The sequence below is a fragment of the Cryptomeria japonica genome, chromosome 11 (genome assembly GCF_030272615.1).
Source record: "Cryptomeria japonica chromosome 11, Sugi_1.0, whole genome shotgun sequence".
NCBI classification, from domain to species: domain Eukaryota; kingdom Viridiplantae; phylum Streptophyta; class Pinopsida; order Cupressales; family Cupressaceae; genus Cryptomeria; species Cryptomeria japonica.
The window spans coordinates 462,320,126-462,346,871 of NC_081415.1; the positions used below are offsets into that span (position 1 = coordinate 462,320,126).

The following is a 26,746-nucleotide window of genomic DNA, read 5'->3' on the forward strand; positions in this document are numbered from 1 at the left end:
GCCCAGCCGCACGCAGTCAACGCTCCACCCGCAACCTCCCATAACACCCACCACTCCCTCCGCCGAACCCTGCCCTTCCCTGCCTGCAACACCACACCCTTGTAGCGCTTGCACTTCCTCCCCTCGACGACCCACCTGCAGCTCCACCTCCCTCGAGCTAGGGCAACGAAGCCCTAGCTCGACCGCCTGTAGAAGCTCGCACGCACACCATCATCTTCCCCCTGAACTAGCTTAGTATTGGGCTCATTCAATGAGATTATTTTTAATCCTACTATTTCAAATTAATTTAATAAAAATAACATCATTTAAAATTAATTAAGATATAATTATTATATAAATTAAATTAATTTAATTAATATTATTTAAAATAATTCTCATAAAAATATTAGATTAAAAAATATTTAACTAATACTAACAAATAAACACAATTTTTGGTATGTAATACATATAAAATTAAATAGAAATAAAAATAAAAATACATACTTGCATCATGATATCTTTGCCTTCTTTGTTCTCGATATCTTTGTTTCGTTTCGGGAGAATAATTCCTTGAAGTCTTATTTTGCCTTCTCTTCTTGTTCCCCATGCTTTTAAAATAACCTTCAAATATCTTCAAATTATTGCCCTCGAAATAATTTTCAAATGTCTTCTTTCATCCAAAAATGCGAATTGTTTTAATCATTTGTGTGTAAAAAAAATTAAAAAATAATGTATATTCATATGACTCTACTAAAGTGTAAAAAAATTAAAAAATTGGGTCGGCCAGGGTTCAAATGAACGCCGATAGTTACAAAAGATCGGGTTCGTTCGAACCTGACTATTACATGAAAGTATGCATCATAATTTTGCCCAGGGGGTTCGAGCGAAGGGGGGTCCGATCAAACCCCCCTTTGCTCGAACCAGTGAACCTCGTCTTTGTGAAGAATACAATTTCATACCAAGCACAACAATTAGTCAAGTACTTGCAAACACAAATGCTTGTGCTACTATAACAATTCGTCCATTGGTATTGACCACAACAAGAACAACACCTATTTAATTGAGATCAAAGATGAAGATTCTGACATGGATGGAGCACAAGTGCAAATATCTTTCCAACCCTATTTCTTAATTTGCTTCATTTCAACTTATCTTTTCTTTATATTCTTATAGCTTAACAAAAATCTTCTCTCTCTTGGCAATAAAAAATAGTTACAACTACACCTGAGTTTGACACATCATTTTATAATAATGGAGGACCAATTGGGCATAAATGAATTTTAACAAATTCTATTAAAAAATATTGTAAATTACATGAATAGAAATAACAGACTTCACACGTGTTAGTCCACATTCATTTGCAAACTGACAAACAAAAGAACAATGCAAAAAATCAACTAATTACTGCGATCAACATTTTAGGTAATCATTTTGAAATTGTTAAATTTCAAAATTTACAATCAAACAAAAAATTCCTTCCAATAATAATAATGTTTTAACATTTGTTGTAGGTTGATGGAACTCTAAAAGTGGCCAATGCACTCTCTAATCTATTTCATATATTTTGTCCAAAATGCAACTACAAATTTGACAACCATGGCACACTTGAGGGAAAAGCTAGCCATTGTGCTAGATATGATGAATAAGTTAGCTATATCTATTCCTTATATCTTAAAACAATTTTAATAGCTGACAACAAACAAATAATACATTGTTATGCTGACAAATCTATTATTCAATTATTGTTGCCTAGTCTACAAAATGCTACATATGAAGACTACATTGAAGACAAACCAACAATCATTTTTATGTTGCACAACTTCTCTGTAACATGGCATTTCATATTAAATTAGAGAAAGGTCAATATCAATATCAATTCCATTCATCAACAATTAAAATATCAGATGGAAATGTATACATGGTATTTTCTATTGAATTATATCACTACTTATATATTTCTACTTTTTGCAATTGCCTACATAAACAAGTGATGTTTTATAATAACTACTCAAACAAAAACTTTGTATGAGGATGTTGGTCGAAAAATTTGAAAAGCTACAACAGGGTAATCCTTAGTTCATCGATTTGGAGGTCAAAAGTAATCAGACTGGTGTTGAAGATAGCAAAGGGCCTTGTACCTGCAGTAGGGGTCATCTCAAGAAGGTTGCTGATTAGTTGTTGAAGGACTTATAGGATATTAAGAAACTTGCTCAGGAGACCTCTTAGCATGAGGTCGAGGCGGTTGAGGCCTTGAAGAATCTTAAGTAACTTTTCTTCTTTTGTCTTTTCTAGTCTTAGCCTAGTGCCTTGTTGGTTATCTATTCTCTATCTTTGATCTTTTGGTTGGCTGCCATTTTCTTGTTGTTTTATTGATGTTTTGCTGAAGGCAACATTTTTTATATAGGGTTTCAGGTCCCTTCAAAACCCATTTGACCCTTTAATAAAATTTAGAAACAATGATGACTTTATACTACATGGGTTGCTACTATTTCTTATCTCAAATAATGTGATATGAATTCAACATTTGTGCTCATAATCTATTAAATCAAACCAACTATACACTTCAATAACATAACTACTTATCCAACTTTGCTTTATTTTCTATTGCTATATTGTTTACTTATGCTCATGCTATATTTAAACTTTCAATTTTCATGGTTCTCTTCATAGACGGCTTAAAGCTTCTTATTTCTTCGCGATATTTTTTGTCTTCAAAATTGTCCTAAAAATTGATACGTTATGTTCACTAAGTGTCTTAATATTCGCTATTTGGCAACTTGGAATTGACTAATCTAAAAATTGACTCATCCAAATTAAAGATGTACAATTTACAACTCTACTAAACCTTAATTTGTTTCTATTTCATTACTGTCTTTGTGAAATATTTTTGTAACTTCAACATTCATGACCATTGACTAACTTGGTATTTTGCATGTACTCTATAATTTACTATTACATTAAGATTTTGTCTATTAAGCAACTACCAAAACTACACTGAATAGACATCATAGGAGTCAAATGCAATTGCAATAATAACACATACTATCAACTACATCACTCACATGCACATGACACAAATGCATCTCTTGTTTCAAATTGAATGTTACAATTCTATTTTAACAAAATATTACAATTGCATTTTAACAATACAATATTACAAACAAAATAAATCTATTGATATACTATTTCATCATACATTGTAATATTTTACAAAATTAGCAAACTAGAAGTTTATTTTACTTTTACTCAATTGATAAAACTTGCATTATAAACTTATTTTTTAAATTTCTCAAATCCTCACCTCTTAATTGTTAATTGATGTTTGATTTGTTTACTTCTTAATTGTCAACCAATGTTTGTTTTGTTTATTAAAATTATTATTATCAATTATAAGAAACAAATGAAAATTTAAATTTATTTTTTTATAATTTTTTTTCGATATTTAAAAGACAAATATTTGTCAACAGTGAAACTTTTATTTTAAATTGAATGTTAATAGATCAAATAACACTTACAATTTCATTAACCCCTAGACCTAACCTAAGATGCAATGCCAGAAGAGGAAGACATTCGACAAGGGAAGAGCGAGCACATTTGTGTGAACTGCAGGACCATGGGGGAAGATTTAAAGGCTCCAAGGAAGAAGGTGTTGGAGATAAAATAGAAGATGGTCATTGTCTCTAAATTCAACATGAAGGTGATGTATGGCTCCACTACCTCCATGTCCCTGATGCAAAGGAAAGTCTTAGGCAATGATGCTAAAAAAGAAGAGCATTACAAGGAACTCTTTAAGTTCTTTACCGATGATTGGAGCCATGTACTCAACTAGCCACTAGGTGGCTAGTTTTATTTCTCTAGACCTTTTGGTTCTACTGATAAGACTTTATTTCATTTAGCTTATTGGTTAAGACTATGATTTTTGATATTTATTGTTAAACTGTTGTTAGTCTATCTACTATTAATATTATTGCTACCAATAGACTCTTAAAATAAAAAATCAACACCTTTATTTTGCTACTTTTTAATATAAAAAACACTTACAATTCTATTTTAACAAAGAAATAAATAAATACAACAAACAAATTTAATATTTCATGACCCATAATTATCATCATTATTAGTACTTGCCGTTAGGCAAATGCTATTGTAATGAGTTTTTCTTTTTTACAGTTAACTAGTTATTAAAAAATTTAATTTGAACCAATTACAAACAAGGTTTTATTTTTGTTTTAAAAATATTTTTATTTTCTAAAGTTACTTGTGCAATTTTTAAGTTTACATATTATAAAAATTATTTTTTTGTATCCTGATTGGACAATACAACTTTTGTTGTTATAAGCGGATTTTTCGGAAATCTAAAACAAATAATGTTTGTGACCCCCATTTAGGTTGGGATATAGGTACCGATTAGTAATGTAATAATATAAAAATTTGTCAATTAAAACATATCACAATGAGGGCTAATAATGTAACTTTTATAATATAAAAATTTATAATTTTTTATTAATCATTAATTTTTTCTGGTAGCTCAATACCAAACATATCAGTAGTTTGGTGTTAAATATTTAGATTAATTAGTTTTATTGATTTTTTTATAAAAATATTATCATATAAAATTTATATACATAAAAAACTAAAAAGTCATGACAATTAATTTTGAACTATGATCTATTAGGAATTATATTTTAATCAATTTATTATTGTAAAACGTAAAGAGAGTAGGGGTCTTGGCAAAATGAAATACTAAAGATTAGCTCATGATTGAGTTTTTTTTTTTTTTTTTTCTTTTTTGAAAAAACATCATTTTTATGAAACTATACAAGTACCTTTGATATGCATATTTATAACATTGATAAAATTGCTAAGTATCTTATTATTTTAAAACATTTTTATGCATATTTCTTACAACTCAAATTATTTAAGATTTCAATTACACTCAATTAAAAAATTAACAAAAGAAGTACTCCCATGGCACTTATTGTAGCAATGTTTCCCCAATTGCACTAGCAAATTAGACATTTGCTTTACTTTTACGCACTAAGCGAACTTGCACTATAAGCTTCCCTTTTTAAAATTTCACCGAATCTCTTATATATGGCCAGATATCATTCTTGCACGCATTTCCGTTATGAGTTTCATTTTGGCGGCGAACCGCCCATAATCCCACGCTATAAAACCAAATATCGATATCAGTTGGAAGTTCTGAATGTCGGAGGGGGCATGTTTGTTGTGTGCGTCCATAACCTATTTGCCCCCTGTAGGTAATACTTCTGCACAAGAACAAAGAAACTTCAACGCTGGCTATCAGTAAAATGGGCAAGCAAACCACATTCACACAAGAAATAATTTTGTACGCTATCAGTGCTGCAGTGAGTTGCATAGTTCTGTTTGTAGGGTTGAAACAGCTTGATCCCAACAGAGGCGCTGCAAAGAAGGCTGCTGATCGAAAGAAAGAAATTGCAAAGAAGCTTGGCCGCCCATTCGTCAAGACAAACCCTTATGAGGTAGATTTAGCTTTTAGTTATCTCTAGGTTTCGGTTTCTTTATTATTCAAATAAAGCACCCTTTTTGTCTTGGTTTTGGTTTGTACTTAATCGTTAAATGTTGAAATTTTCCTGCAAATATCCTTCCACTTTGCACATTGAAATGAAAGTTTGCAATCCGATTTTGGTAGGTTGAGTTTTTGTCGTCTGCACGAGCGGATTGAGTAGTTCCTACGTTAGTTTTGGGAACTATTGTGCTAGGTATATGAAACCTAATTGGAATGATACTGGTTTAATTTGAACATAATCTTTTTAACGGTGAAATCTTGTTGAATATGTCTCTATATTTGCCTGCTGTTGTGAAAAAGTATGTAAATATGTAAGTATAAATGAAGGTTTTGTAAATGGAAAAGCGGAAAGCAGTTTCTTAAGATTATATTTATCTGTTGTAATTGGTTTATGCCAATATTTGGAGCAATGCACTTGTTTTGATTTATTCTGGAGAGGGCTTGGGTCCCTATTTACCTTGATCATTTAATGGTGAAAATTAAATATCTCTCCATCTGCGTGGCAGAAAAAGAATGTAAATCACCAATTGGAAATGAATCTTTCCTTATAGAAAGGGGAGAAATGGTTCCCCAAGATTATTCTTATCTTCTGTAGGTTTTTAATGTAAATAAAATTAATAAATGGATCAATGCACGTGACTTAATAATGAGTCTTTCCTCTAAGAAGTGGGGGTAAAGCGTAATGGTTCCCAAGATTATGCGTATCCATTGAAGTAAATGGAGTAATTCACTGAACTAAATTTATCTTTTAGAGTGACTGAGTCTAAACTCCAATTTTCAACTGATGTATATGTTCAATTTTTTGGTGAATTTATAAGGGTTCATTTTTAATATCAATAAAACCGAGTTTCGCTTGGCAACCCTTGTTAAACTCCCTTAGAACCAATTCTTCGTTCTTATCTCTTATTTCATTTTTTCTGGGTTTCCTGGGTATCCTTCCACTCCTTCCTCTTGGCCCACATCTCCCTTTCTCGCTCCTTGTCTTCCTTCCCGCTTCCATAAGCCTCCTTTTGAATTGATCCTCTCTTGTCCCTCTAACCTACCCACTTTACCATTGTTTTCACATCTTTTTTGGTCCTTCTTTGCCTTGTAATTGTTGAAAAAAATTGCTTTTCTCTTTTCTGTCATTCCAGTGTTCTGTATCAGTTATCCAATAAAACATGTTATTTTTATCACATTATAATACTAGCAGTTTCACGCTTTTTTCTTGCAACGGAAAGCCGATAGGTTGTGTTTTTTGTGCAGAGGGCTATTTGAAGAAGATACTCAGTATATTAGAATGTGAGAGGCAGAAAGATGACAGACAGTATCCTGTAATCATAAGTTGACATTGGATCAATAATTTTTCAAATAAATTTGTAAGCTTTAAGAAAGTGTCAATCTTTATAAAGAGGCATACAAGGATCGTGTCAAAGATCAGAAAAGAACAATGCTCAAACTAATTACTGAGTGAAATGCATACATATTCTTAGAGAATACCATAGAATATCATCACCACGCAGTTACAGTGCTTGAAAAGAAGATATGTTTGAAATACTGATACATCACCATTGATTCAGTCTGTATATGTGTATGATGTAGACAGCTCAATCAAAACATTTTCCATCCAAAAAAAAAAAAAATAGGTACAATAAAATGTCATTCATATACTGAAGATTGAACCTTTGTTCAACTTTTGGTATTTTATTCATTGGAAATTGCAGGTCAGGTTTTGGACACCTGACCCATCTTATACTTTTCATTTTCACTTGTTCTATCCATTGATTTTTTGACGAGTAAAATTGTCGATGATAGAAACTTTAGTTCTAAACCACACCCATCATAAGAATTTTACAGTTGAAATAGTTCCATACTTGAAAAATTGGGATATACTCTTTATAATAATTTCCTTGCACATTTGTGCATGAGGTCTTAATACCAAAAGCTAATTAACTTCAATTTCGACCAAGTTTCTGCAATTTGTGGAGCTTTGGGCCAAACTGACCAAGGAATTGCACCTAGAATGGGTGGCCTAACATGCCACTATCCCCATCATCAGGCCACGACACCATTAGAGGTTACACCCTTTGAGAGATACTTAGTGTGACAATTAATGAAAAATGCTAAATATTACTGTCACATGGGTTCAAGTTCTGAGCTGTATAGATCAAAGAAGCAATAATCGTTTGGGGAATTAATCGGTAAAACAAAAGTATAAGATTTTTTCAAAAAGTTGGGAAAAAATCGGATATACAAAAAAACAATCAAAAACTACTTTTTTATATATTTTAGGGTATTTCCATAGCATAGAGATATTGTAGGCAAATAAAATAGACACTTGAACACATGAATTGCAGGAAATAGATTTTTGTTGTTTATATTCATATCACTGATTACGTTGCACAAAATATACTACACCATAAATAATATCTAGATGGTGATAGATGTCAAAATGTCAATTACAATATAGTTTGTGACTTTGAACAAAGTCAACCTGTAAACTAAGTACAAAATTCGAAAATCTCAAATGTAGGCAATGACATGCTAGAGGGCAGGAGGCCTTGATGATGAAGCTCCTAGGTAAGAGCCTGTCCTAATTCGTTCAACCCATTCAGGACCAAAGTTGGCTCGCCTCATGATATCAAAATCTTCAGACTCAAGCGAACGATCAACAACAACATAATCATCATCAACATCATCATCATCATCATCATCAGCATCATCAGCAGCAATCAACTCGCACTCTAGATATATCTCATTGAGGTCAATTGGCAAGCCTTCCTCAATAGTTCCTGATTTTGCCCATGTAGAAATTAGTGTTTCCCTTACAAATGAAAAACCAATGAATAGTGAATACAATTCAAAAAACTGCAACTATATATTAATATTCTCACCTTGAGCTTTCCTTATATCAAGCGGAGGTTGTGATGAACAAATACCAAGTCATTCAGCCGTTGTTGTGATAGGCGGTTGTGTTTCTTGGAATGTATGTGTTAAAACACACTCCAATTACGCTCACAAGCTGATGAGCTACAGGGTTGGCTCAAAATACGCACCGCGATCCACCTTAAATTCGGTATTTCATCTCCAAAAGAAGCCCACCATGCAGCCGAAAAACACATTATATGGAGATGATATTGTAAGACTAAGAATATCTTATAATCTTAACAAACTTAATGGTTGGCAAGATAAAGAGATTGTCAAAAGTTTATAGAGTCTACTTGGTTGAATGGTCTTTCTGCTTTGTATAGCAGCCCTAGAAGAGAGAAAGCCCTTAGCATGCTTGTACATTTCCATCTCTATCGTAGCCGCATCAAATTTTTCCAAGTCAGGAAACATTTTTTCCACGCACTTGAAGAAGCCTTGTTTGATCTCAGCATCAATTTCCAGGAAGTCAGTCTTATAGAATAATAGAGGATTGAGCAAGTATCCTGCAACATGGAGAGGAGTGTGCATTTGTCCATCCCATCTCCTATCAATTATTTCCCACAACGGCATATACCTATCCCTGTTATTTTCCAGCTTACTCCTTATCACCTCCTTGGCCCTATCCATGGCCTCATACACATATCCCATGGGGGGTTTATCCCCATCCACTAGTCTCAAGACTTTTACTAAAGGCTCTGAAAATTCTACAATCTGTTCAATAGATTCCCAAAATGTGATAGAATACATATACTTTGCCACTGCTATGCCATTTGCTTGAGTTGTGAAACCAAACTCCATCCACTCAGCTGAAACAAACATTCGCCTCAAATTACCTTTTTGTTCACATAATGTTTGTAATGCAAGGAAATATGTTGCAAATCTTGTCACTCCTGGTCGAACTAGCTCCTTGCCTCCTGTGAAAGAGCGCATTATAGCCAAAACCCTTGTGTGATTATAAACAAATTTGGTAACCTTGTGAGCTTTCTGAAATGCTGCCTTAACCCATTCAATTTTTCCAATGTCCTCTAGGGTTAGATCAAGGCAATGTGCTGCACATGGTATAAAAAACATGGAAGGATATTTATCTGTCAGAAGTCTCCCTGCAGCAACACAAGCAGCAGCATTGTCTGTGATAAATTGAACCACATTTTGTGGTCCTACATCCGTAACTACCACGTCATACATCTCAAACAATGCATTTGTGGATTTCATCATATTAGATGCATCCACAAATTTCAAAAAAACAATGCCAATCTCACAAGAGACAAGGAAATTAATGAAGAGTTCGGTTTCTTCTATCTGTCCAACCATCTGACATGATGCTGCAACTAGTTCTTGCCCACTGCAATCGATGTTGTTTAACATCTTGAACATCCTCTACTGCATCTTTCAGCATACCAACCCTCAATGATTCATAAGGTGGGGCTTGAAACCCAGGACCTACAACTGCAATAGCATCTACCATGGGTCAATATGGATTTCTGGAAGCATGGAATGCCGTGTGAGAGGAGTACCAATAATTAGCAATTGCCTTCTTTGCTTGTTCAGTGACAGTTTTCCTCCATCCTGTACTCTCCAAAGTGGTTTGTGATCCTGTTGTGGTACGAGGTTGGGAGAAAGCATTAGTGTTTCCTCCACCTGTGTTTGGTCCACGTGCTATAGAATTATGTATCGACCTAGATTCCTTGAAACTCCCATCTTCACCATCCTCACCGAAATCGTGCATCCTAGGATTTGTAGAAGTAGAACCTAGTTCAACCCCAATTCTTGCCTTTTTGGCCTTATTCTCAGCAATCCCTTCAAGAGATTGCTTTGCCTGATACGAGACATCTGCAGGGCATTTTTTGCATATCTCGGTGTTATTTCCTCGTTCTTTTGACAAATGCCATTTGAAACGATAAATTCCACCACTGATCTCATCTTGACACCAATTGCACTTGACCTTCGTGCTACTAGGAATTGCTGTGCAATGTGTCCATGCAAAGTCTTTTTGGCGTGGCATTGTGATCAAGAATCAGTTCTGCAAAAGCATTACACTCAGTTTTTAAATTTTGAGGGATCTAGGGTTGGGTTTGTGTATATTAACGTTGGACATTCATCATGAAAACTGGACATTTATATTAAAATTTTCATTTTTTTGTATATTAAATGGTAATAACTTTAGAGAAAATGGCATTATGAATCTATGGTAGACTGTATATATTAAATGAAAATGACATTTTCATATATTAAAAGCTAAGAATATTTAACAAAGTATGAATTTAATATTACTGTAAATGAAAATGTAAATTCTGATTACAATTAATTACTATTAAATACAAATTTTACTAATAATTAACAGTAAAACAATCAGATTACATATTTAAAAAAAAAATGAATTTAATATTACTGTAAATGAAAATGTAAATTCTGATTATAGTTAATTACTATTAAATACAAATTTTACTAATAATTAACAGTAAAACAATCAGATTACATATTTAACAGTAAATACTAAATAGAAAATAGTAAATATTTAACTGTTTAATTAAAAAAATTCTAAAATTACGAAGTTTTAAATAGTTAAACAGTAATTATTCTGTATTACTATTTAATTACTAAATATTCTGTATTACTAGATAGTCAAACAGTAATTTCTAAAATTACTAAGTTTTAAATAGTTTAATTATGTAATCTAATAATTAAACAGTTAAACAGTAATACAAAATATTTAATAATTAGAGTAATATTAAGTTTTAACAGTAATACAAAATATTTAATGAAAAAAATATTTAATATTATTGTTAATATTTAATATGACTGTTATTATTGTTAATGAAAATTAATATTTACTAATATTTACTAAATTACTATTACTAAATTAATATTTACTAATTATTATGCTTATTAAATATTTACTGTTTAAATTTTAACTGTAATTTTATGACTGTTAATAAATATCGTTTAATATCGTAAACAAATATTTATTAACAGTCATAAAAATTGCAAAGAAAAAAACGATATTCACAAACAAATTTTTTTTGATGTGATGAAAAACGCGATATTAAAAATTGCAAAGAAATGGAGAAATGGAGAAGACTAAATACCTGGAATTGCAGCTCCGAGAAAGATGAATTCTCCCATTGCCGTGAGTTCTCCCACTGTCGCGATATGCAAATGGCGTGAATTATCCCACTGCTACGAATTCTCCCTAATCTCGCAGTCACCTGCCGTGAATTCTCCCACTGCCGCGATATGCAAACCCTTTCGTGTCATGCACAGATATAAAACAATTTTTTTTTGTTTCGCGCCCCTTTTTGGCGAAGTTAGGGTTTTTTCGCGGGCTCTAGATTTTATGCCGATTAATCGCACGATTACTCCGTGATTTAATCGGTTGAAAATCATTGAAAAAAGTCAACGATTAATATTGCCGATTTTCGGGAATTAGTCGCCTCTTTTGTCGATCCCCGATTAATTGGGTTTTTTTGACGATCGCTGCTTCTTTGGTATAGATAGTTGATAATATCAGTTTTAGCTGAGTGCCACTTAAATGTAACATTTTCTTTAAATCATTGAAGATTACTATCACATGGATTTATTCTCTGAACTATACCAATAATCAATATTGGGAATATTAGTAACAGTTTTTCATAACATTAAATATTTAATATCATATGTTTGAGCTATGTTGATAGGCAATATTAGGAATGCCAATTTGCTTGGTGCACAAGATTTTCAGTATTGGAACTTTGACCATAATTGAGATACAGAGTTTTGAGTGATATCCATCATATCTTTTGGGAGTTGGAACCTCTTCTCCATAAGAAATTGTTGTCACGAGGGAAAACGATTAAACCAAATTTCAAATTCTAGATAGTGCACATTGTAGGAATAACAAGAGTTTTTAATTTGTTTGGTTAGGATGAATTTTCAAACATACTCTTTCAGCTACATTGCACACACTGACTTTTAGGCTTTGATGTCAGATATACATGTGTCTATTATGGCGGAGTTGCTAGCTACTTGCACACGGTGTCATCACTTCATTAAAATGGCAATTGGGCTGGGCAAACTGCAACTATAGGGGACTTTGGAGGGCAGTTTGAACCATAGCAGCATTAATTGTTTGGGCAATTAATTGGCAAACCAAAAGTGTAAGATTTAAAAAAAAAAAATTGGGGAAAATTTGGCTTTAAAAAAACGTAAAAAATTGAAGAAAAACAGTTAAAAACTACTTTTTTTTTTAATATTTAAGGGCATATCCATAGCATAAAGATATTGTAAGCAAATAAAATAGAGACTTCAACACATGAATTGTAGAAAATAAAGTTCGTTTATATTTTTTAATATTTAATAGAAAATATAAAATAAATTCTACAGATTATTTTTTTTGCAAATTAATAATGACTGCAGAATTTATTTCATATTTTTGATTTTTCTAATAAATATATTTTTTTGATCAGTAAAGATTTTTTTTATATTTATATTAATACTATAATAAAATGCACATTTAACCAACAATATTTCAGAAGCAACAACCAAACGAGACCATAACGGTCATACCACATAATCCAACAACACCATAATGACTCTCCACCAGATCAGTTGTTTGCCAAGTCCAAGGCCAAAGCCAACTAACAGGGACATAACAAAACGAAATACATCCATCCTATGAGTGCTAAAACCCTAACTACACAAAATTATCAAAAAAAAAGATTATTGATCCATCCATCACTCCATTGGCTTCTTGTGGCTAAGCCAAAAGTCTTCCTTTTAAAAAATGGTCTTCTTTGTCTTTCTTGGAGTCTTTTGGTCCCAACACTCGCAACATCTACTCCTTGCTTCTTAAATAGTCCTTTATGTAATCCCACCCAACTTGAGCTTTCTCTTGGCACATTTCTCTGTCCGTGGCCACTCCCCATACTATGAATGGCCTCAAATGTGGAACGAAATCTACAAATTGTAGCCATTCATTGCTTGTTGACACAAACCCTTCGCTCGGCTTGGCAATGGTCATGAAAGTATCCAATCGAAACTTCCACTCCTCCTTCACACACTCTCCTATCACCCATTTAACATCCTCCTTTGCACCAAGTTCTAGACCCTAAGCAAGAAACATTGAGGCCAATCCGCAATTGTTTTGTATCTGAACTCTGATTCCATATACTCTTTCCCCAAGAACACATCCACCATTTGTATAAATTTTGGGTCCTCAATTTTAAAAACAGTACGCATCCTCTTCTCAGAGATTGCCCCCATGAAAGCCAGCTGTTGCTTGGTTGTTATGAGGGAGAAATTCGTCTCCATTGAAACCTTGTCCAAAACCAGAGACTCTTCGCTGTGCTCAAAATGGTTCCCAACGTAGGAAATAAATGAAAAAACATTCCTTTCTTAAACTCATGCTGGCTCTACACCACCAAAAATGCCGTGCCAACCCAACTCACCTTGTCTTAATTGCTCACACACTTCAACCATAAATAAACACCGAGGTGCACACCATACCAATAGTGCAATCAACTTTGGCGGCGTTTTGAACCACTTCAATTAATCATAATAGCTGTCATGGCAAGACAACTCTGCGAACATAGATCTCCTCAATCTGTCATCTTACCTGTTGATGTGTTTTTTAGGACAGCGTCTAACACAGAATAAAGTTCCCAATGGTCACTTCACTCTCTCTTGATCAAAGTTACACCGTATGCTAAGATTGCAATAAGATCAAATGGCTAACTCCAAGGTTCCTTCGTGCAATGGACGTGACTCAGTCGGCTGATGTGTTTTATTGGTAATCCAAGGGGCCTTACGTATTCTCAAAGAAGATTCTGACAAATTTGTGGATTCAAGGACAACTTTGCGAATGATTTGCAATAAAAGTTTCTTTTTTTGGATTTTGGATAAAATATGCAGAAAGTAAAGGGGAAGGGTTGAGAGAACTACGCTAAATCTAATCTAACCCTATGAACAAAGAGACAAGGATCACTTGCGTGAAATCAAACCACACTTCGCTTCGCCAGCATAGCACAACTGCACGAAGGCGGTGCAATCTTCAATGGTTGTGTTATAGTTTTTCACATCACCAATGAAAGGCATCAATTTGAACAACATTCACAAGATGATTGAAGTTAAGTTCACACATATGAGAGGCTCATACTAACCTTGCACAGTTGGCAACGATCAATTGCAAACCAAAGGTATGAGCACGGACTTTACAACAAGCAACCTTATCAAATCTCGTTCATCTAAATATTTGAAAGCAAATCTAATCTAAACGAAGAGAGTGAGACCATGCAAGTCTTAAATCAACACAAGAACACACCAACAATTTGAACAATGTATTAAGTGGACTGCTTTAAAACTTAAAGCAACAATCTTAGAATACAATCTCTCCTCCCTTACAAATGAGGGGGATCACCCCTTTATATAGGCCTCAAACTAGGAAAGCATGCAAACCTTAATTAGGGTTTTACCCCAAAAGATTCCCCACACATAATGCAACAAGGTGGGAATCTACAATAAATGCCCATGAAACCCATATACAATCAATTCCATCATGCCCAAAATGGCATCCATTCGTGCATTAAATGCACCACTTCATCAAGCTTGTCCATCATACAGTGAATATTCCCCGCTCATAAATGTCCACCATTCCATGCGATGGCAATATGCAGAAGGAATCTGTCATAAAATCATAAATATGGCGGCTGCATGCAAAAGATGCTCCATAAATTCACCATGCATTGATCGGTTCGCCACTTGGTCAAAATATTTCTGTAATAAGGGTGCCACCACTACTCGGTCAAAAGATTCTCGTCTAAGAATGGATGACTGTTGTTGCACTCATTAATTGCATGTGATGAATTTGGAGATGACGACTTCCAATTCACCCATGGCGACACTTGGTGCGCTCTCAATCTAGTATTCCATCAAGCTGATTTCCTCTTCGCTTTTGGAGAAGAAGTTCTCCCATTCCATCAACATTTCTTGCGTCTTCTTCATTGTGCTGGAGAATGAAGAAACATTCTCAAAGTGTTCCTTAGAAAATGACCCTACGAAGAAGAATTCATGCAGTTGATTTCTCAAGAAATTCATGCATCCTTCTGATCGAGTCTTTTAAAGTTAAAGACTCCATACAAAATCTTTCAAAGATATTCTTTTCGGAGCAAACGACGCAAAACCACTGCGGGAAGTCGTATATTTCGTTTTCCTGGATTACTTTCCCATCAATCAATGTTTGCTTTGGAATCTTCATCAAAGCTCTAAGTTGCTGAATGGTCAGGTCCTAGTAAATGTGAACATCCTCCCATAGACCATCCGCTACTTCCAATCTGTTCAGAAGGGTAACAAGCCTAGAATGAAGATGAGCCAGGGCTTCAATGAATTTCCCAGCGGCAACAAAGACATCTTTCGCCCATTCTTCAGCGTCTTGCGTTATTTTCTTGATTGTTTTAGCTTCATCAACGTCCTCTTGAGGAAGAGAGGAAGGAGGAATGAATGAAGGATCAACTTCCCTAAGCGAACACTTAAAGCTCTTGACATAGCCGCTCAAGGCCCTATTTTCACCTTTCAATCTTTTGCACTTTTCCTTCAATCTCTGCATTTTCTCCCTCATTGCCAAGGAAGACCCTTCGAAATCCTCCACAACTTGTATCGTCGAAGCGCCCCCCAAATCGATTTCCTTGATCACATAATCACGTGGCGCAATTTCATTCCTATCTTTATCTACCACTGGCTCAGCTAGATGTAGAGTCTTGGATCCAGACTCGTTCCTCGTGACTCTGGAAAATTTCCAGTTAGCCTTCTTCTGTGTTGGTTGATCCATTCTCTTCAGGAGTTCCTCCAATTCTCGTGCTGGATTAGTTTCTTTTATTGGTTCCTTCCTCAATCTATCCCTCAGCCAATCTGGAGTAGTTGTCAGTAGATCTTGTATTTCCATATGCGCATGCTCCTGTGGTTTTTCCTTCGTTTCTCCAAGGATTGTTTCAACGGAACTATCCTGGTGGGGTTCTTCTTGATTGGGAGGAAGTTCCTGTTTCTGATCTCCTGGCTGATTGGGCCTATGTGAAGCGCTGACACTGATAACATCTTGCGCTTGAGCATTGTCAGGAAGGTGACCTCGAGCTGGATTTTTTGTGTAAACATTTCTACTTCTTGCACACTGGAATAGCTAACCGGAGATAGTCTCTCTTCCACTCTTGTCCTCTTCTGCGGTGGCTCTTCCTGCTGGATCTCCTACTGAATTTTCGGCTAGGTATCTTTTTTCTTTATTGTTCTTGGCCTTTTCGGAGCACTCTTTCCTTTACTAGGCTCAACTTCCTTTTGTTGAACTTTTCCTTCCTCAGCCTGTGCTTGTGAAGATCCTTCAGTAGCCTCACTATGGGAATCCAAACTTCTCATCGATTGGTAGTTTAGTTGGACATTTCCTTCTTTCAACCTCTTGATATGCCGGTCTACCCAATGTTTGGTGAATTTCAGAACCGGTTTGGCCAAAATGTCCAGATCATCAATTTTGGGCTTTGATCAATCTCGAGGCTGAATAGGCTGATCTTTCACCTTTTCAAATTCTGGTTGCACTAAGTCTGAATCCTCCTTTACTTGATCCGGCACCTGCATTATTTCACCTATCCTAGTTGTATCAAGGGGCAGTCGGGAAAACATTTTCTACTTGACCTCAGGGTCATCAATGGCACTTGCCCAATAGTCTTCTAGGTGAAACTTGTCAATCTGGCAACCTTTCTGATCTTACGATATGGGTAGTAGTGAGATATGGATTTGTTGAACACCAGGTGGTAGAATGCCAATTCTTCTACTGCCTTCTCAGCTGCTACTAGATTTGGGCACATTTCCACATAATCACTGAGGACAAATGGGAATTCTATTGACAACTTTCTTTTCTTCTTCTGTATTTGATCATACGCCGTCAATTGTCTCATGAGTTCCAATAGCACTAGTTTGTCAGACAAATACCTTGGCAATTTATATGCCTGATACGAGAATCCTTGCATCCTAATAAAATTGAACTTTGGAAATTGCAAGAATGTGGCCCCAAATTTCTGAACCAAAACCCTAGATTGTGGTGGCATTCTTGTGTGGAGCTAATTCTCCATAAGTTTGGTCACGTACATGGTAAAAGCGCATTCTCTAGTTTGAAAGAATTAGTGTTGTAGAGGTGCAATTGAGGATAACATTCATGAACCTTCTGCTGTGCTGGTCCACAGCCGATGACTCCTTTTCCCGGCAAACCATCGAAGCCACCCATCCTCGCTAGTGAATACATCACGTAAGAGCTCATATGAAAGGATTGGGTCTTCTTTTCCTTCAGTTCTTTCAGCTGTTCATGTATAATGGCTGATTAGTCGGGCCCATTTTACTAATCCATTGGCATTCATGACTTCGCCAATGTAGAAAAACATCCATGGCTCGAAATTTATGGCATGTGGACGCCCCATTATTTTGCTTAACATCATGATCAAGTCCACACACTCCTGCTTGAATTCGAAAATGGTGAGCATATTAGGCATTTTGGAGATGTGTGGTCTAGGCTTTTGCAACCAATGCTTGTTGATGATATTTGCACATCTGTTAGGACTTGCCTCGTACATTGCCTTAGCTTCATTCATGGTCATGTAGGTCATGGAATGGTGTGAAGGAATTCCAAAGGTCTCACCAATAGCCTTCGGAGTCAGGTTGGCCAAAAGCTTGCCACTTGCTGTCAAAATAGCTCCTCTCTGAGTTATAGTGTTTCGTGCACTCCAAGATCAAATCAGAACGTTGAATTGAAGGGGGAAAACCAGCTGCCGCAACAATTCCACTTTTGACAATCCTGGTAGCGGTAGGTGATGGATTATGCCTTGCTGTCCCAAACATCCTGATTTGGAAGGCAGCCATGTTGAATGATCCTAAATTTGTATCACTGATCTCCTTCCACTTGGATACCATCTTTGACTCCGGAAGGAAGCCTTTCATCTCAATCTTTATCTGCGCTTGGCTAGGTGATAGTTGCCGCCTTCCTTGAATCTGCCATTCTAGGAATAAATCAGCACCTTTGCGAGCAAAGCTTCTTGAAAAGGATGAAGAATTTTCTAAGTCTACTTTTCTCCAACTCTTCTCTCTCCAAATTTGCACGTGAAGAATGAATTGTGCTTGTGCGTTTATATAGAGTTCTTCCAACATGCTGCTAAGTTGGCAAAGGTTAATTTGGGCAGTTGTTTTAATTATGTATCATACTTTCCTCTCCAAGACGCCATGTGAACGGGTCCCATCCTTGTAGTTGAGTTCAAAATTGGAAATCTCTTTTATTGCATTGAGTCGTGCGTCATGATTTGGAATATTCTTTCCTGAACTCACCAACCTTCCACTCTTTGAATTTTGGAAGTTTTACTTTATCCATCTACTTGGCGCAAACCCTAGGAGAGAGAATCTTTGACTCCGGAGGGATTTTCTTGAAGTTTTTCAACTTTCCTTGCTCTGGAGGAGATTTTCAACAATTTTTCACCATCTCCCATTTTTTAGGAACTTTCTTAAAATTTAGGACTTAGGTCCTAGAGAGAGAGAGTTCCCTCATGAATCCAAATCTGAGGAGAGAGAATTCCCTCACGAAACCAAATCTGCAAAAAAATTGAAATTCTGATGAGATTTGATGCCTAAAATTGGATTTTTATAAATTTTTCTCGAGCGAATTTTCTGTTTTTTCATTCCATTCCTGACCCTCAATTTACCCTTTGCCTTGGAAATTTTGAACTTCTGACTTGGGCGTGGAATTTTGACCTTGATGGAGGAAATTTCATCTTGAAGCATTTATCCTTTCCTTGGTTATTTTGGAGCTCTTTGACCAATTTGGGCATTGAATTGGCATGATGAAGGAATTCATTTGTTTCTTGATTTTCCTTGGCAACCTTGATTTGGCGCCCTGCTCCAGATATGGGTGCCATTTCCACATGGTGGAGGAATTCCTTCATCACTTGCTTTTCCTTGCCTTAACCATTTTAGCAATTTCTCCTTGTCTTGGGCGCTAATGCCACTTTGTGATGGAAGTCTTCATTTCATTCATTTTCCATGCCAACTTGATTTTGGTGCCCTAGAGCTAACTGAGGCGTTATTCTGCCCTCGATGAGGAATTTGGCTTGCTTTACATTTTCCAAGGCATCCTTGTTTTGTCGTCCATGCACAATCTTAGGTGCTATTTTCACTATGTCAAGGAATTTTGAGATTTTGACTTTTCCATGCATCCCTCTTTCTAGCGCCCCTAGTCTAACTTGGGGCACTTAATGTCACTAGTGGAGGAATTTGGAGTTTTTTGGAGTCTTCCACGCCTTAGCCAATTTGGTGCTATTCTTCAACCATGGGTGCTATTTTACCATATACAAGGAATTTCATCATTTTCGAGTTTTTCCATGCTTGCCTTGCTTTGGCGCCCTGCTACCCCACTTGGGCGCTGATTTGACCTAGGCAAGGAATTTTACTATTTTCTCATTTTCCTTGGCTATGTGACTTTAGTGCCCCACTCCATCCTTGGGCGCTTTTTTGCCCTAAAGAGGGAATTTTCATGTTTTTGGATTTTCCACAACCTCCACTTTGGTGCCTTGCTACCCCACTTGGGCTCTGATTTGACATGAGCAAGGATTTTGACATTTTTGAAACTTTCCTTCATCACCTTGTTTTAGTGCCTTGATTCTTCCTTGGGCGCTATTTCCCTAACCGTGATGAATTTGAATATTTGTAGATTGAAGTGCCATTTTGAGGAATTGGAGATTTTTTTCAGACTTAGACTTTGACACTGCTTTTCGTTCTTGGCATGGTTCCCACACTTAACCATTTTTGATCAAATTAGCCTTGCCCTTTCCAACTTTCCGGTCTTAGAAATGATCGGGAAAGCTCAGTCTTTAGTGTCTGCCTATGAGGATCCTGCCACAAATAGACTTTCCAAAAATAGAAAATGCTTCAAATGTTAGTTTAGAGCCAAAACATGACTCAGGGACAGTTACTAAAAATAGAAATTACTAAAAATAGTAAGTTTGATTTTTGGAGAAATGAAGACGTTCCAGGAGGCAGTGAAATCCCTAAAAAATAGGAACTTTCTAGTTGCTCAGAATTTGTTCGAATTTCATTGGGAGGTTCCTCAAAGGGTCTTGATTCCAATGCAGCGTTTAGTTTTCGAAAACCCTAAAATCTAAGACTGAAGGAAAAAACCCTAAAACTGACAAAACGAGCCCTAAACTTGGTGAAAATTGCCCAAACGAAAAGCAAAACTTGATCAAACTGACCTCCAAACACATGCAAAACAGAGGGAGACTGCAGAGACTGTCGTGAAAAGACCCCAAAACCCAAACCAAAAGACAGAGAAGGCCTAAAAAGTAGGGGGTACCCATTTTGAATGGGGTGATGTGTGATTAGGTCACAACATTGCCATGTAATTAATATTCATACACCTCCTTGTACCATCCTTCCACCCACGACAACCTCATCTAACCGTTGAATGCCGCGTAGATTATCCCTCCACATCACCCTTCACTCTTCATCAAAGGCACATCCCCAATTTGAAAGAAAGTCCACCTCACAATTCCCCTCCCTTTGAATGTGAGAAACTTCAAAATCTTGGAAAATATTTAATTTTTGAACAATTAAGTTAATGAGCTTTTTTATTTTTCAACTTTGGGCTTCACCCTTCCCCTTCAAGATTGCTTCAATAACTACCAGCGAATCACCTTCCGAATGAAGTTTGGGAACTGAGAGTCTACCTGCCAGATTGATTGTGAGAAGTGCCGCTTGAGTTTCCGCTTCGTTGTTAGTGCCTTTTGCCAATTTTTGCATTCCAATTGCCATTATGTTCCCACAATCATCTCTCGCAATACAACCTGCACCCGAGGGCCGAGGATTACCTTTTGAGGCCCTGTCAAAATTAATCATAATCCAATCTTCTTCTGGTCTCTGCCATATCACATTATCTTTGTACTTCCAAGAAGGTTCAACCCTGTACTTATCAATAACAGGCATATTTTCTAATAAATATTAAAATACAAAATGAACATTATTAATTTTGTTTATATTTTTTTAATCGAAAATATAAAATAAATTATGTAGTCATAATTTTTATACAAATTTATTTACAGAAAAGAAATTAATTATGATAAACAAAAATAAACAAAATGTTTATTTTGATAAATAAAAAAATTCTTTTTGATAAATTTTTATAAAAATCACTAATCAATTCATACAAAATTTTTGCAAAAAATTATGTAAAAATACAAAATTTTGATAATTTTTTTTTAGATAAAATAAAAAATTTATTTTAAAAAACTGCTGACTAGCAGAAGGACCAAACTAACTGTGGTTGTCAATGCTCCCTCTATCTGGCTGTCAATGGCTGTCAGCTCTTCCATGTCCTCTGCTGTCAACCAAACTCACTCAACATAGCATTGATGCTCTTTACTTGCAATCCACACACCATTTATAAGAATGTGGTGATTTTTTTTTCAGATTTTTGTGCCTTTTTCTTTCACGTTTTAGGGTTTGACGATTTTTTTCTGATTAATCCCACGATTTTTCCATAACTTTATCGCACAAAAAAACATTGGAAATCGTGATAAAAACGTTGATCGATTTTATGGGGAAAAAATCATTAACCTTCCCAATTGCCGATTAATCGTGACCGATCACGATTTTTTGCCGATGTTTGTTTCTTTGTTCTGAACCCTTGTCAAACTCTCTAGGGAACCATTACCTTGTTGACAAAACTTTCTACTTTGAATCATGTCACTTATATAACCTATATTTTTAGAGCACTCTGCAGTAGTCATTTCAGGCCCTTAGTGATACTTTTCATTCTTTCTCATGCCTGTTACTATGAAGTGCTGCCTGTAGAAGATATTTCAGGATTTAGTTATATAAAATGTTGGATGTACTGTGTTATTTGATTTTTTCTTTTGTAGTCATTCCAGGTCCTAAGGCACAACCTTCTAAGGTTTCAGCATGAAGTGCTTCTCGTAGAAGATATTTCACGATTGAGGTTTATAAATTGTTGCAAATTGTGTTCTTTAATTTTTTCTTTCCATTTTGGTATTTTACATAGGAGCAAGTTCAATCAATATTTAATATTTATGGTCTATAGTATATTCTATATATTATTATACACCAGGAGATTATTGTAAATGTTATGCATATTTTATGAGAATCTTCAAGATGGCAATACAAGTTCAACATAATGAATACAAATACAATTCCCTATGGGGTAAAACTCAAAATTTTATTGCGGCTTGAGGCTCACCTTACATTTACAAGAAAGGAGATTGCATCATCAGAGATGTAGTTTAACATGCTAACTAAAGTCAGAAACATAACAAATTGCCACCACTAAGATTAGCATCAGAGATGTAGTTTAACATGCCGACTAAAGTCAGAAACATAACAAACTGCCACCACTAAGATTAATTTTCGGCACAAATTATAGCAGAAGATAATAAATGAAAATAAGAGCTAGTAACTCATGTGTAGAGAATTGCAACCAATATAGACAAATTGAACATGCATAGAGTTGGTTGTGCCCAGATCCAACTTGGAGAACATGGCTCTTCTCACAATGACATTGTTTTCTTTATATTTGTATTGTTTTTTTTTTGATAGGTAATGGGCCGAAGCCGATAAGGTGTACATACCCTACCCCCTTGTGGGATTTGAACTTGTAACCTCTATTTTAAGAGCACAAGTTCTCCACCACTAGGCCAACTCAGGCTGTACCTTTATCTTTGTATTGTTATTCCTTTTGGTAGATTGTGCTAATAATAATATTCACAAATCAGTCATGGTACACCATATGGTACATAATTATAAGTTAGCTGACGTTGTAATTGCAATGGTTTCCAAAACTATCTCCACATATTATAATTAGAAAAAAAATTCCACAAAAACCACACAATCAGAAATTTAAGATAGTCTTCCAAAATCAAATGAAATTCATGTATATTTACCTGATATTAGGAGGATATGTAACATAGCTGTCATCTTCATCAAATTTTACCATTCACAAAATTTAACCAATCTTCATATCTTTTCATTTCAACTCCATGTTCATACTGCACACAAATCAGAAAAAACTAATTAATACACAGGCTAAATTTTCAACGAGAAATTTAAGAAATCCATTTGATTCAACCAGCACATGAAAATGGTCCAATCCCTCATATTATTTTATATGAAAATTTTGTGAAAGTTTGCAAGGGTATCAAGATATACAGAAATTTAAAACTACCATTAAATGTAGAATTCATTTCACAGTTCACAATAAATTTTACCAAAATAAACAAATAAAGATCTAATGCCTAATGCTAGGTAACACAATAATATCATATACATGTACAACCATGGATAAAACCTTTGTCACAGGGTTCGCCAAAGTTTATGTATGAAGTTCGAAGTTCGGTGAATTCTTAAAATATTTAAAAAATTCGTTCAAGTTCGCCATGAAATTCGCATGGAACAAGGTTTAGCGCCTTTCCATCTTCAGGAGTCCCAAAAAATCCATCACAGATGGTGTTTAATGAAGCATCTGAGCCCATTCGAAGGGTAAAACAGTTATCGGGAGGGTAGATCTAGGCGGAAATGAAGTCCAAATAACCACCATAAGCAGTTATCGGTAGGGTAGATCTAGGCGGAAATGAAGTCCATTGCCCGTTCAAATGATGGAAATGAAGTCCATTGCTCTTGAAAACGACGGAAAAGTCTATCGCGCTCTGCAAATGACAGAAATGAAGGCCGCCTAAAGTTGACCTCTTTTAAAAAAAATTAACATATTATTTATATATTATGAATTAAAATTAAAATTTTAAATAGTATAATAATGTATTTCGATTTAATAGTATTGTTTTACTTTTAATAATTTTAATTTAATAAGTGAATAAACTTAATATAATATTATTTTATTTTTATAAATAATTCATTTGACTATTTTAATGTATAATATAATTTAATTTCAAATTAAGAATTGTTAAATAATTTTGACAATTTAATGGATTTTTATTATTAATATATACTTTTTAAATTCAAATTTATATAAGACAAATTTAATGTCTCAAATTTTTTGTCGAATTTTTCACCCTTCTCAACTTAATCCGAATTTTATTGGTGCCAAACTCGAACTCGAACCCGAACCTTGTGACTTAGGATAAAACCACAAAACTTATGCCTTCCTTTAACATATATCAGCAGAATTGTTTTAAACTGAAATGAAATACAAGCAGCTCAAACCATGGCAAGTGATTTACTTAAAGCTTCTACACACATTGAGTCCATGCTATCAATGGTGCTGATGGAAAAATAAAAATAAAATAGAGTTTGCAGAAAACGTATTATATAACCTTGACAAAATGGAATCCTTTTGAAAATGGGATGAACTGGAACCAATCTCTCTACATCCGCTTCTTCCATCTACTTCCTTCAATGGAATGGGTTGTGTTCCATGTTTCTGCTCAAACAGTTCATTTGTAGCTTAAATTTCTACAAAATTTGGGATACAATCGATTACACACCCCTGTCAGAAATGAGGTTTAGTTTATAAACTTAAATTTTCTGTTTTCTTCTTTCGATACATATTCTCCTAAAACCAACAAAGGGGTTTCCAAGGATTAGGGAATCATGCAGGTCCGTTTAGAAGATCTACTTGTCTCAATGATCTCCTTAAGAGAATTTGACTGAAGCTTGCCCTTTTTCATCATATTCGATCCAACGATTGTGGCAAAATGGCACTGTTAAGAATCTGTATTCGCATGGGACATACTGCAAGAGGACCAAAGCAAACAGCCAAACAAATCTTTCTGCACATTTGCGGCAGCATCAGCTCAGGATTTGGGGTTTTATAGCAGGGCGGAAATGTTGTCCATGCAGCAATAAAGATGGTGGTCTTTGCAGTGAAAGAAAGTGTATGACAGATTCACAATCAGAGAAAAATCACCTTCATTCCCTACACGCGTACGGTGAATGAATTTTTCCAGCAGGCTGGCAAGATTCTGGCAGGCTAATAATTTTCAGGCTTATGAATTTTGGGAGGCTGACAATTTTCAGGCTAAATAATCCACAGATAAAGCCTATCGGCCAATAGATGTTGTTTGCTTTTTTGTACGTCTAGACTTTTCCACTTCCTAATTATCATAATCTTGATAATAGGTGTTCGATAGTAACAGCAAGGCACATAGTTTCATGTTGTGACTGTGTACATAAAAACCAAAACATGGCCATCATATATTAAAAAAAATCATCTATAATGAATAAAACTAAAACTCTAGTGATTAAAATAATTAATGAAATTATTGTGTGCATTAATAATTAAAATAGTAAATAATTATACACAAAAAATAATATTTTTGAAATAATATATGCTATATTTAATTTAAAAAAGTAGATATTAATCATTTAAGTACTTAGTTATTATATAAAATAGTAAGTGAAGTTTTTGATATCTTGGATACATTTTTATACATTTACTTAATATATTTAGACATATAAACTTTATTTATTTTAACATTTAATTAATAACTAATTTATTTTAGATTTACTTTATCTTTTATCGAAAAGTTCTTTTTTTTTTAATAGCAATGCAATGAATCTTACAAATCATGCACACGTTCTCAAAAAGTTAAATGAATTATCTATAACTTTTGCTTTTTTTTTTTTTTTGGACTTTGAGTATAATTTTTCTAAAGTAAATGTACTTTTTTCACTTACTATTTATAGTATTCTATATTTTTCTTGTCTCTTTTGGTTTTGTTTTTTTAAATATAGTACATATTATATTTATTTGTAACTTAAGGTTTTATTTGAAAATATATAAAATCTACCTACTTATACTATGTATTAAAATGTATTCAAGATATCTAAAAGTTTACTTACTATTTTATTTAATAATTATGCACTTAGATCTATTTCATTTAAAATAAAATAAAATCAAAATAAATTGTTTTAAATATTTATATAAAGTGTATAGCTATTAATGATTTTATTCACTAAGTACATAGTTATTAATTTAAATCTAAATAAACACGATGATGGGTTGGTAAACATTAGAATGTTATTATGATCTAGTGACTAGTGGAGTTGGATGGGATGGGATTGTATGGGGTTCTCAAAGCATAGAGTATTATGGATTGATCATCATTTCTAGATGGAGTTATATAAGCATTAATATACATCAGCCTTGAGCATTCTTTGAGGCATGTTTTAGCCATTTTTATAGTGGGAGGTTTTTATCAAAGCTCTTAGTAGTTTTGACATGAGGAAGGGCAAATGTTGAAACTAGGAATGTGGATAACAGGTTATGGAGTTGGCTATTGAGGGGAAGGAGAGATA

At 34.6% G+C, this 26,746-nt stretch overlaps 1 protein-coding gene across 1 annotated transcript in view; it reads left to right on the forward strand.

Moving 5' to 3' along the window:
* Positions 1 to 5,080: 5,080 nt before the first annotated feature.
* LOC131068285 (uncharacterized) overlaps positions 5,081 to 26,746 on the forward strand; it is a 63,751-nt gene continuing 42,085 nt past the window's right edge. The window contains exon 1 of the mRNA XM_058003457.2: positions 5,081 to 5,483. Coding sequence (XP_057859440.1) covers positions 5,292 to 5,483 — 192 coding nt within the window. The 5' untranslated portion in view covers positions 5,081 to 5,291. The remainder of the gene's footprint in view (positions 5,484 to 26,746) is intronic.